At 35.9% G+C, this 13,529-nt stretch overlaps 1 protein-coding gene across 2 annotated transcripts in view; it reads left to right on the forward strand.

Annotated features, from left to right (window-relative positions):
• Window positions 1–13,529, forward strand: part of NEK7 (NIMA related kinase 7) — a 153,963-nt gene that overhangs the window by 120,230 nt on the left and 20,204 nt on the right. For both annotated transcript variants that reach the window (XM_026480711.4, XM_057314785.1), the window contains 2 exons: window positions 8,104–8,198; window positions 12,341–12,454. In XM_026480711.4, the coding sequence (XP_026336496.1) occupies window positions 8,104–8,198; window positions 12,341–12,454 (209 nt within the window). The remainder of the gene's footprint in view (window positions 1–8,103; window positions 8,199–12,340; window positions 12,455–13,529) is intronic.

Below are 13,529 nucleotides of genomic sequence, written 5' to 3' on the forward strand. Positions count from 1 at the left end.
TCCAAACACCTGGAAGAAGGCAGGGCACATAATAGATAATAAGTATTGATTAAATGATGGATGGGCGTAGAGACAGGCTACACATGAAAGGATGGATTTAACTGAGTGTACCAGTAAGTGTGGGTTAGATTATGCTGCAGTAAGGAGCAATACCAAAACCTCCGTTACTTGGCACTAAAGCATATTCTGTCTGGTCACCCAGAGCCCACTTTGGGCCTGTATGGCTCTCTAGGGTAGCTGCCCTCTCTCCGTCCATGTGGCGACGTGGCGTTTCAGGCAGCTTCAGTCTTGTGTTATCTTCATATCAACATAAGTTTTTGCGATCTCATGAGGGTGAGAGAACACGCCAGTCACTCACTCACTGGCTCTGAATTAAACCCATTCTACTTCTTTGTAACACGGATTATGCCCATTCATGTTTTATTGTCCAACACAAGTGTCAGGCCTTACCTATCTCAAGGGAGTGGGGTAGCGTAATTCTTCCCTGTGTTAAGGAAGAGGAGAACCAGAAATAATAAATGTGAGCATTGTCCATGCCATGAGGTAAAGCAAAAATTACCTGATTTATTTTTTCTATTGTTTGTTTTGTGTTCTTTCCCTACTTCTTTATTTTTGTGATGTATTCGTTGCTGTTGCAACTAAAGCATAATTAACTCTCTCAATGGGCATGTGTGGTAGTCGTGAATGAAGAAGGTAGCCATAGATAGCCTTAGGGAATTGCTGTCGATCTGAAAGGAAATTCTGAGCAGAGATTAATGTTAGGATTGGGATTAGGATTATTTTTCTTTCAGAGAAATTACTTTTAAAATCAGAATAATTCGTGAGGTTTACCAGAGTATTGATCCCTTGTGACTTTTCTCTTGATCAGTAAGTTAATCCCTGCTGGACGCATTTGTGACAGGGACCTTATTTTGGTCAACTTAAAAAATTTATAATAAAAACTATTACTTATCAAACTTCAAATACCAACTATAGATTAAGTGCCATGTAGCACATGAACTGTTTTCTGTTGTATATCTCTAATTTGACATTAAGGTAGTTGTGATTACCTAGATTAGTCATATCAGTTAATGAACAAGCCAGCGTTCATTTAAATTACAAAAGACCATAATTTATTCTTTCACTCTTCTTATGGTAAATGTATTGGCTTCTCCTACTTCCCCCCTCCACACCTCCTCTAAAAAACTCCCCAAAACATAACTCATCCCATCCCAAAATAATCCAGTGAACTCTTAGGGGTCAAACATTTTTCAAACCGTATATGCTTCTTTCTTTAGCCCCCACTGCCTAGTGTAGTTCTTGATACATAATTGGTTCTCAGCGCCTTGAATTGAATATTCCACTCTCCCATGCAATGCATGAATCATTAACACATTTGTATTTGTTTTCTATTACTGTCCTAATAAATTACCATAAATTTAGTGGCTTAAACCCTTCTTTTCCATCTCTACAGCCAAAGATGGTGGGTGGAATCCCTCTCACACTTCAAATCTCTCCTGCCCTTTCCCTTGCATCTCTCACTGATAATCTAGGGTAATCTGTTTTAAAATCCATCATCTTACCTGCAAAGTCACTTTTGCCAGGTAACATAGCATATACAGGTGTGACACCGGAGGGCAAAGATTAATGGGACCAGAATTCTGCTTACCACACTACTTTAGTAGACTTCATGGAGAGTTTGTTGTATCTTCTTTTAAAGACTTGGTAAGGTGAAGTTACAAGTCGGAGGTTTAATGAAAGTTTGCATTAAACTAAGCACTTTATTTTTTGGACAGATATTTTGACATAAAACTTCACATGTTTATTACAGACCTTTTTAGGTGTTTTATTGCATTGTGATGTACATGTGCTTTTTAGGGAAGAATATACCATACTTGGCATAATATAAATTTTGCAGACAAGTTCTCTTTATCATTATTGTTAGTGTATTGGCACTTTTTTGTTTTGTTTCGTGTTTTTTTTTTTTTAACAAATGTTTATTTAATTCTCAAGGGACTTCTCTCCTCAGTTCCAGTCCTTTTTTTTTTTTTAAGATTTTATTTATTTGACAGAGAGAGAGGGAGACAAAGTACAAGCAGGGGGAGCAACAGGCAGAGGGAAAGGGAAAAGCAGGCTGCCTGCTGAGCAAGGAGCCCAATGCAGGACTCAATCTCAGGACCCTGGGATCATGACCTGAGCTGAAGGCAGACGCTTAATTGATTGGGCCACCCAGGTGTCCCTCCAGTCCTGCTTCTTTTTTTTTTTTTTTTTTTTTTAAAGATTTTATTTATTTATTCGACAGAGATAGAGACAGCCAGCGAGAGAGGGAACACAAGCAGGGGGAGTGGAAGAGGAAGAAGCAGGCTCATAGCAGAGGAGCCTGATGTGGGGCTCGATCCCGTAACGCCGGGATCACGCCCTGAGCTGAAGGCAGACGCTTAACCGCTGTGCCACCCAGGCGCCCCTCCAGTCCTGCTTCTTAAGTGGCTTACTCCTTCATGGACTAGAATATAGGAGATAACAAGTAATTTTAACAAAACTTAATTAGAAAAGCTAATCTGCTATAAAATCTAAACATATTATATACTCCAAAGGTGTATATAAGTAATTGGGGGTAGTTAGCTGCTATTTAAGCAAATCTGTTTGCATCAGAGTTGTATTTATTATACACAATGAAGTGTTTCCTGTCTGATTGCTGGAAAGGAGAAAAACAAATGAGAACAGTTAGATCAATAATGTTCCAATATCCATTTTGCTTTCTTTCATAATGTCCCCCAGAAGAGGAAGGATGGAGAATTTTTGTTTTGCATGTACGTGTGTGAATTTAGCTATTACGTGTGTTTGTTGTACATCCTGAAAATGGTATAGGTTAAAAAGAAAAAAAAAGCTAACTAGGACTCTCTAATACTGATCCTTGTGCTAGGTAATATTTGAAACCCCTTGGGGGGAAATTGTTGTTTTGTTGTTGTTATAAGATAGTTTGAACTCCTCTATACCTTCCACAGTGAGACAAATGGTTCTCAGATTTTGTGATATTACCAGAAGAGTAAATGCATGGCCATCACTCAAACCAGATATCAGAATTTTCACACTGGAGTCTCTTGAGTGTACAATTCATGTTCCCCACACTATTTCCAAGTGTGATATAGCTTCTGATTTCAACTTGGGAAATTAGTGTTCTTGAACCAGGCATTAAAACAGTTTCATTTTTGGTGCCAGGTGCCACCTGTGGTCACATACTGGTTTTTCCCACACCTTTCCCTAGCACCTCTCTGTGGATCTTTCTTTGGCTTATTCCCCTTCATAATCCAAGGTAGTCTGGGGCCATAAAGGCAGCATATGTTCAGTCAGTGCTATAGGCTACTTTCACTGATTTATTTTTAGCTTTCAGTCCTTTCTAGACTTAAATAATGGCTTTAGGAAGAAGCTATTATCTAATTTTAAACAGTGCACATTTAACCTCTCCGTCACCGTATCAAGTATGTATTTAAAACAATCAGAATAGCTCAAAGTAGCATCATTTCCACATGCAGCCTGTTGAACCCAGACCCTTACTCCTGGCTTTTCTTACGTACATCCTGACTTTTAGAAGATTTCTCTGTTTCTTAATTTGGAAGGATACAGAATTTCACAGTGGTCAGTTTTAATGGAATAACCATCTATTTAAATGCAAGGGACAGAACTACCTGGTTTGAATTCCAAGTCCACAGTTTACCCACTTTGCGATTTTTGGCAAATTAGCTGAACTCCCAAAGCGTCTTCTCTTTAAAACAAGGTAACAGTAGTAACATCTCCTGAAGCTACTTCATGATAGTCATTTCACTAGTACATGAGCCCATGAGGTCAGGACTTAATCTGTTTACTTCTCTCTCCCCAGCACCTAGAACAGTGTGTGCCCGGTAGTAGGGACCTTGCTTAAACATGTGTTAAAAGTTCAGCCAGAGAATACATGTAATGCATTTAACACAGTGCCTAGAGCAGAGTAACAGTAACAATACAATTTCCTGGGTTTTTCTCCCTCTGCATTATTAAAGCTCTTAAAGGTCATCAGGTGCACTTAAAAGATGACAAATTTTATTCTAGAATTGTCTTTTGCAGAAAAAATACTAGTCTACCGCTCAGCCGTTCTGTTTTAACCTTAGATAATACTCCTTACAATACATTGGGCCTCTCTCTTTTAAGTCTGCCAACATAATTTGTGGGCTGACTTAAGGGTATGAAGGAGAGAATGAAAATTAATTCTTATTCCCCGAAGTTGTGTGTATCTGTATATTTTTTTAAATCAAACTGAGGTATAAGATGACTCATGTCCTTTTAATGTTCCCACCAAGGCAGGTTCAAAGCTTCTTTTCTGCAGTTTGCTTTAATTCTAAGAGAGGAAAAAAAAAAAAAAAAGCAACATTTCTAAACTGAATTTGCTTGTTTGTACTCTCTGACCTAAAACACTTTGCTCGGCTGTCCTATGTAATAGTTTAAAAAAGGAATATATTACTTTTTCCATTTCACTTTCCATATGGATTTTTGTAGGGTTTTTATGAGTGCTGCAGAATTTAGAGCTAAGTGATCTCAGAAATTATCTCCTCTTTCTCATCCCTGCATCTTAAGAGGTGAGGAAAGTGAGTAATAAGAGAAGTTAAGTGGTCCTAGCTAGTTAATGAGGTAAGATGTGAAACAGAGTTCCTGACCTTTGACCGGTTTTGCCCTGCCTTCCTTGTTTAAAACAAACAAAATGAAACAAAAAAACAGCAACCCACTCTAACCATATAAACAGATGCCTCAGTAGTGCTATTGTTTTTCTCAAATCAAGTCTTTGCAGATATTGTACTACTAAATGTTGAAAAAATTCTGCGTATGACTTGTTCTGATAAAAGGGAAGATATGAATTAATTTAGTCATATATTCCATAATAACATGTTAGCAGAATTTTTTAACTCTCTTAAACATAATGTAGAACTTCTGAAAATCAGTCTTTTTGTTCAGGATAAATTTTAGAATCTATGTATTGTTAATAGAGTATACAAAGTGTAAAACCTTTCTCATAGCTAGAATAAGTCAACTAATGCAATTAAAATTTGTTTCTATTTGAATGATTGTCTTCCTATAGTTTAAAGAATGGCCAGATAACATTTTCAGTTGTTAGCAATTTCCCCCTACTATCAGCCTTTCTCTGTTTTTTTATGATGTTAAGCATCCATTTCTTACTCACTTTCATGCATATCAAAAGGTTAAAATGGCATAAATATGCTATAGTACAATACATTCCCATTTTAGCTACAGCCATAAATTCTCGAAAGATTAGTGAAATTACGCAACCTGCCGTCTCCATGCCCCTCAGTACATAGTAATTTGCGTGATCGTTTTAATGTCTAATCATATCACTCTACAACTCTCCCTTTTCTTGTATAGCTGTTAAAAGAAGTCACAACATTCTTGAGACAGTAGTAATAATAGACACAGCTGTCGTGGATTTTTAAAAAAGGCTTTTAGGAAATAATTATGTATCCATTAAGTTTGAAATGTGGAAGACCTATCATTGCATTTAAATTTATTTCAGATTTTCCTGAGCAATTTAAACTTTTTGACCTCTCTGTTAGGTAGAGAGGAAGGATGAGTCCGCTAATGTGATGGGGCTCAACCCCTCTGCTCAGTGTCAGTCAGTAGAAGAGCCCTTGTCCACAATGGAGGCGCACTTTAGGGCTCATGTAATAGGGAGCAAGTGGGAACTCCCTCTTAGGCTGTACTCAGCAGTTAATTATGAATCAATCCAATTACTAATTGTAGCACAGGATGCAAACTTTCTCCTCTTCCTACATAATGACTCTTTTGGAAATGTGTCAGTCAAAAAGGTGAGTAGCATCCTCAGATTTACATTTTAATATATATTCAATAGGTATATAATTTAAATATTAAAATAAAATGTGCATATTTAGCATAAGGAAGTTTGTTATTTATAAAATGAAGAAGAATCGGTGTCTAAATTTACAGTATCCACGTTAACCCAATATACCACTTTTTGTCATGACCTCCAGCAGCTCATTAGAAAAGGCTTTTCTTCGCATTAAAATGTTTTACGATGTGAGTTCAGCTTAGTGGAATCCCTCATCCTTCTTTTCCTCTGCTTCCTTCACTTGCGGGTCGTCCGTGGGCTCAGTTGTGTTGCAGTTAAGGTGTTATGCTGGGGCTAATCTCTGTAAAATGCTAGCATTTGTTCTTTTTTTTCCCTATCATCAATCTTTCACACTCATATCAAACCCCTAATGTAACAGCAGGTTTCCCAGAGCTACTGGTTAAAATTACCTTTGCTTTTGGTAAACTGAACCTTCAAGCCTCAGTGTTTTCAGTCGCCCCCTGTGGATTCCGTGAAGCCTCTCTCTGCACATTCCTCACTGCCAGTCACTTGTTTTATGTCCTGAAACCAGGAGCCTGTGCAGAGCCCCCTGATTGTTGCAGCTGCACCCACCACCCTTCCTTAGATGGAGAAAGGGTGTACATGCCTCCAGTAATCAGTGTCGCGTGTGCAAACTACAAGGGAAAGTGGTGGGAACTCCCCAAGCTAGAGAGCTTGTGTTTATGTTACCTGATAACAGTTCAGATTGTTTAAAATCCTAGCTCTTTCTGAAAGTTTCTTGGCTTTTGTGACCCTGACAGAGATTGGCAGATTTACTTGTCTTCGAAGTAAATGCTACACTGAAATAATTTATTTCTTAAGGTTTGTCTTACTAATTGCCTGTGTGAATAGTTACTGTTTTGTTTAAATTTATTTTATCGTCCTGTGTGCCTGTTCTTTCTTCACTTCTCCACTTCCATAAATACTTCCCCTTTGTCCATTACTGACTAGGACTATCCCCATTATTAGTAAAAATGGATTCCAATATAGATAGGATTTCTTGCGAATACGCGGTTCACGATGTTTTCACCTTCAGCGCAGTATAGTTTCCACACACAACTATTAGGTTATTCTTTTGGAAAACTGACTCCTGCCTTTGAGGATAATGCTTTGATTGTTGGTGTGACTCTTCCTGTTCCCTGTTCAGTACTGGGAGTTACAGTCTCATTAAGACTTACACTAAATAAATATCTGGGGAGTTCTTGAAAATTAGTAGAAAAAGGAGATGCCCTTCTCTCCGTGAGTAGCAGCATATTTTTGGTAGGTTTTGCCTCAAGCAGGTAAAATTCCAAAATGTTGTTCTCAAACTTTGATTCCCTGTCTGGCAAAAAGCCTTAGGCTAATGGTGGTGAAATAGCCATCTAAATTTGAAATTTAAGATATTCCCTTTGAAAGTCGTTTAAGTATTTTTACCCTTCAAAATATAACATACATGCTTTGCCTATTTTTAAATATTTAGTAAATTTTAAATTTTAATCTATCACATTATCATTTATTATGTTAGCCTTTTCTAAAATGGCCATAAAAAAGAAAAACAAGTATGAGCACTTCAAAAGAAACAAAAATAAAAATTATCTAGAGTATTTTGTCTTTAAAAAAGTCTCAGTAGGATAACTCAGACATTTTTCCAGAGATGTCAGTGACCTTTCACATGTTATTATATGATCCTTTGATGTACAAAAGTCTGTTGTATTCTTTCTAAAATGGTAGTAAGTAGGGTACTGAAATCACTTAAAATTTTAAAAGCTACAACTGTGTTCTAAGGATTATTTCTATTAAAGTTAATGAGCATGATTTATTTATACACACTACTGAATTGTTATAAATTAATGTTTATATTTAAGTAAATGATTATATGATCGTGCTTAATTGTTTGGGGTATGCAAGCCATATTTTTTCAAAATAAAGAAATGAAGCCAGTGTGAATCACTTAAGTAAATTTTCTTGTTAGAATTCCTTGTTTTTCCTTTAGTGAAGGTCCCAAGATCCTCCCTGAATCCATCAAAAGTTTAACTCACCACACCCTTTTTAATATGGGATGGATGTCGATGTGCTGCTTAAGGGTCAGGGAGCAGAGGAAATTAAAGAGTTTTAAGTATTGGCAAAAACAATTTCCTGATTCTAATGAATGATTTTGGTGACATAGTTTAATCTAGAGTATTGTGTGTAAAATTTCTTACCTCAGCTGCATCTTCATTTTTATACTCCTCTTGTTTGGTTTGGTTTGTTTTTTGCAGTGGGTACACCTTATTACATGTCTCCAGAGAGAATACATGAAAATGGATACAACTTCAAATCTGACATCTGGTCTCTTGGCTGTCTACTGTATGAGGTAGGTAATGTTGATAAAGTCCACATAGTGATGTATTTTTTATTACTGTAATATATTTCCTCTATCCTTATAGTATACACTTATTTTTTTCTGGATGGTGTTTAAGAATTAGCTTTTTAATTAGGAAGGGTTAATTCGTTGACTTAGTAACTGCTTTTATAATGGTAACTATGCATTCCTGCACATTTACTTCCTCTAATATTTTTAAATTGTTTCCTTTTAGTGAGAATTTTATTATAAAAATGTTTTTAATATTAATATGATGTTATCCTGCATATCTTATTTATAAAAATGTACATTTGAATATCTGTAAGGTAACTTGCTTATCCATGCAGAGCAGGAGAGGTATAATGGAATGGATTAAAAACATGAAAGCATGGTAAATATCTTTTTCAATATTTCTTTTGCTCTTACATAGAGTAATTTAGCTTTAAGGATAGTAGGTAAATAGATAATTTTTCTAGGTTACCACTTAATTTCATTTCCATGAGTAACAGTTGTATTGGTAAAGCTTAGTGAAATACTCTCTCTCCTGTTCTACTGGTGATAATTTATCAAAAGGAAAATGGAATCATCTACGTACATCCTCTAACAAATATTTCAATGTAGTAATTTGGATGGGTAGAAAAAAAGCATATTATATAAAAGCACATTTTACGTCCATGTTATAGAGTAATGGTATCAAAAAGCACTCAAGACTAGTGACTTACGTAAATTTATTTTTTAATGAAATGATAATTCTCCTAGTGATACAAGCTTTAAGTCAGAGCTGCTAATTAAAGCTTAGTCTACATCTGAGTAACTATTTTAATAAAATAAAATGAAGGAAAATAATACATGGAATCATTTTCATGTTTTTTAATGTATACAAAAGAAATCTAAAGTGGATAGATAGAAACCAATATATTTCTTACTCTATATTTTGTGTTTCCTGTCCTCCTGACTTAAATGAAATATATCATGAGATCATTTATTTTAATTGCCCAACCATTACTTGGCAGTAGAGCATTAGAAGGCTTATTTTTTTAATGTGTATCATGAGCTTTAATTATTATATTATGGTTTACAGATTCATATTTCCTTAATTTAAGGAACCAGAGATTATTTTGTTCTTCCTAGTGAAGTGACTAATGACCACTTTAAAAGAACAGATTTTTAAATGTTCTTAAATAACATTCCTAGGATAATTTTTATTATGAAAAATTATGAATTTGTGATATGACAAAACATGTTTAGGTATGCCCAGGAGATTAAAAGAGATTATGCTCACTATATTATATTCTTTTACTAATTTGCTACAATGCTGAGATTTGATTATACTAAATTACTAAATATTTAAAAGTCACTTTGTACATTTTTAAATATTTTTTATTTATTTAGGTAACGTTAGGTTCCTCAGGCCATAGTCTAATATTATCAAAATGGCATTTTCCTTTTAAACACTTGAAAGTAAACAGCAAATTGGTTTGCACTAATAAGATGAAATTTAGCAATGAAAAAGAAAAAGTTCAATTAAGGTAATGAATGTTTTTTGAGAAGTTTGCAAATTCTTTTAGGGCCACTGGATTCTTATGTCAAAACTGAAATAATTCTTCACATTCTGGATTTGCCTTTGAGAGGCCGTGTCCCATTTTTATGTGTGTTTAAAATGACCACCAAAATAGAAATTATTTCTTTGGACACCCTTACATCCATGAATTTATGTGTTGTGGATGATTTTGAGTTAAAGTATTTATCATGATAATGTTAGTTTTCATCTCAGTGAATTTTCTCGGTTCCTCTATGCTAGTCATGTGGAAGAACTAAAATTTTTCTAAAGATTTAATTTACCTTTATGTTCTATCTCCTTCCAGTTATGTTTCAATACGATGTTAACAGAAATACCCAGCAACTTAGCCTTAAAAAATTGGCCACAACCTCTCATGGACATTTTATATTATATCCCTCTAAGAATTTACTATTAACAATGAAGGAGTGGGAAGGTTTTTTGAAAATGTATTTTAAACTCAGAAAATTAGACTTTCAAATATTCCTGAAACCTCAAAAAAAAAAAAAAAAAACTAGCAGTACAGTTTTAATTGATATGCAACAAAGTAGACTTTACTAATTAAAATCAAGATGCTGTGCTTTTGCTACACGGACCTTTACATGGAAAAGTAGGTTTTACACATTTCCTTTATTGTTCAGCGCAGCAATTGCATCCTTACAGGGTTGTAGGTTGGTGGCTTACAGTTCAAAAAAAAAGAGAGCTGCCACCAGCCCCGAAGACAGACAGTGGGCTTTCGTCCCTCCAACACCCCCAGAATACTAATCAGGAAAGTCAGACCCTGGAGGTCAGGGAGCAAGTCAATCATTCTAGCGATCGTCTCAGTGTGGAGGATCAAATTAGCCTGAAAAATTCAGCTGCTGGGAGGAGAGGGCGAGCAGCTGTCAGGGGCAGCATCGAGATGCACTAATGAACCAGATGAATAGTGCAAAAGCTTGAAAATAAAAACAGGACAGTTGACATTTTTCATCTGTCAAAGCAGGAGATGCATGAAAATATACTATTCCTGTTTTAACTCCTTAGGGGACATTCAGATTTTTTTTTTTAACACTCTGCAGTATTGAGACAAAAAGTACTGTAATGAACTCCTAGCATATGATAATGAATGTATGTACATTTATGTAGGGTTTTTGGAAACATGGAAAGACTATAGTTATATATACAGTGTATTTTTTAAGGTGGCCTTTATAATACTCTGTCATAAAATGTCCTTGCATTTTAAACAAAACAAAACAAAAACATGTCATTACTGATAGCTTCTCTTCTAGAAATTTCCTCTCAGATGGAGTGTTTTACATGTTTAGAGCCATTTATATTGTTTTTACTTTTCTCTCATGTGGAACAGCCATTCCTGAGGTGGTTTTATATAGGTGTATGTAGGTTTCATATAAAATGTAAGCTAAGTAAAACCATGTCAAGCTACTTTGCAGGTTTGATTTCCAGTGCCATCCCCTCCTCGTTTAAGGCTCTGAAGGAGTTAAAGCTCTGTCTGGAGCACCAGAAGACAGATGAGAGCCATTTTCAGCTTGTCCTGTCCCCACTGACGCTCACTGAGTAGCACAGCATGGACTAGCGTGTTTCACACACACTCTGCCTGTCTGGGGAATGTACACATTGTCCTTCCAAAATCAAACTTATTAGCACATGTAGAAAAGGGTGACTGACTTTGGGGCAGCCTCGCACTCCGTGTTGTATTCTCGCTGCTGCGGTTCAAAGATTTAGAAGGTTTTGAACAGGATGCGAACATTTTAAATTGAATTTTTTAGTTTGTAACCCTACTTACCACACTACTTGCTTGCACTTTAAATGTCAAGTTAGAACCTTGTCTTAAAATAAATTTAAATTCAATAATGTCTTTTTTAAAGTTGATCATTCTTTGAGTCTTTTTTTTTTTCTGCATAGAAATCTCATTCGGATGCCTTGAAGTAGCGGCTATGACTCAGAGCTTTTGAACATGTTAGTGTTTTTGAAACGTTATCAAAAGAAAAGAAGTTCTAGTTCATCGTAAACCACTTCAGGGTCACTTACAGCATGCAGATTGAAAACACTTTTTTTTTCCCCTCAAAATAACCCTTCCCTACAGGAACTATCATGTTGTGTAAAATGCTATACATTCTACTCCCTAAACCATAGCTTAGATTATTATTCATTTTCAATTTCTGTTTCATTTTAGTGATATTTCGACCATTGCGTGGTTGATATATACCATTGATGTCCGTTTGGTCATGAGATATATTACTTATTTTTATGGCATTATATTCATGAAGAGTTTTAAGTCACTCTGTGGTCTTTTTCTTATTACTTTATGTCATATGTGTATGTATATATACGTGTGTGTGTGTGTATAAATATAAATATGTGCTAACCGTTTCTCCCTTTTAGGGAATTTTAAATATTGAAAAAAATACCAAAAATTGAAGATTTTTAGAACTTACCGAATAATTCTCAGAAAGGAATATTCATAAAAATCAAAATGCCCAGATAACTTTTTAAAAAGTATTTGTAATTATTTTCTACCCGAGTGTAATATACTTGATGAAATCACCTTTAAAAGTTACCATGTAACTATATCAGTTTCATTGGGAGCATTTTACAGATGGCTGCATTACAGAGTCCTTTCTATGGTGACAAAATGAATTTGTACTCGCTGTGTAAGAAGATAGAACAGTGTGACTACCCTCCTCTTCCTTCAGATCACTATTCAGAGGAAGTAAGTCATTTTTCAGCCCATGTGTTTGTCTGTTGTTCATTTTGCTAACGTTTGCATTTTATTAAGATTTTTTTTTCTGTCCAGAAACACAAATGACGAGTATGGTGGCAGAATTAGCACTTTACATTCTGTTTTCCTTCTCTTGGAGACTTACTGTTTAAAGAGTTGACGCTGCAGTTCCTAATGTGGAGTGGAGCAGAGCACAGCATGTGGTGTGGAATTGGTCACTTGTGAAATTGGTCACTTCCTAGGTGTGAGGAGAAGGAGAGCTGACTTTGCAGCCTTCTGAACACGGCGAAGGGCAGAATTCATGCTCAGACCCCAGCTCGAGTTGACCAGCATGTCTGGTGCCTTTTTTGATAAGGCCACCCCTCATTCTCACAGCCTCTGAACAACCACTGTAACTTTCTGCTTTGGCAGAACTTCCCTCTCATCCGTGTTTTCCAAAATGTGAAACATCCATCTCTTAGCTCTGTGTCTCTCTACCTTGTTCTTTCAGCTTTACCCTCCCTCCCTTGACCATGCCTGTCCTGTCAGTGCCTCACTATTGCAATCAGATTCCTATGGGAAATGTTTTGAGGTTACCATTAGCAGACATGTTAAAATGTATATTGGATGGGATTGAACATTTTAGAAGACTCTACTATATAAAAACCTGGGTCTGAATCCTTGCTTGCTTGGTAACCCATTGAAATGAGGTGTTTTGGCTCTACCCAACATACGGTTTCTTATTGAACAAAACATCTCCCGTTTAAGCCCAGTACATTGTGATTTTGCCAGTATTTAAGGAGGAGGTAGGCAGAAGAGCAGTATCTTGGGTTAACTAAATGTGTTCACATAACTCTTTTTGGAAAGCTTACTGGGGAATCTACCCAGAGAAAACACTGTCTTGAGTTAGGACATCTCACCCTCTCATGAGCAACAGATTTTTCGCCCAAGGGAGATGGCAAGGAGCAAAGGAAAAATATAAAACAATTATAACATTCACTTATTAGCTAGTCTTGTCACTCTTTCTCTGTTGAAATAAATAGCAATCGGTTTGAGTTTTATATAAGGAAAATTGAGTCAGTGTAAC

The sequence above is a fragment of the Ursus arctos genome, unplaced genomic scaffold (genome assembly GCF_023065955.2).
Source record: "Ursus arctos isolate Adak ecotype North America unplaced genomic scaffold, UrsArc2.0 scaffold_2, whole genome shotgun sequence".
NCBI lineage: Eukaryota > Metazoa > Chordata > Mammalia > Carnivora > Ursidae > Ursus > Ursus arctos.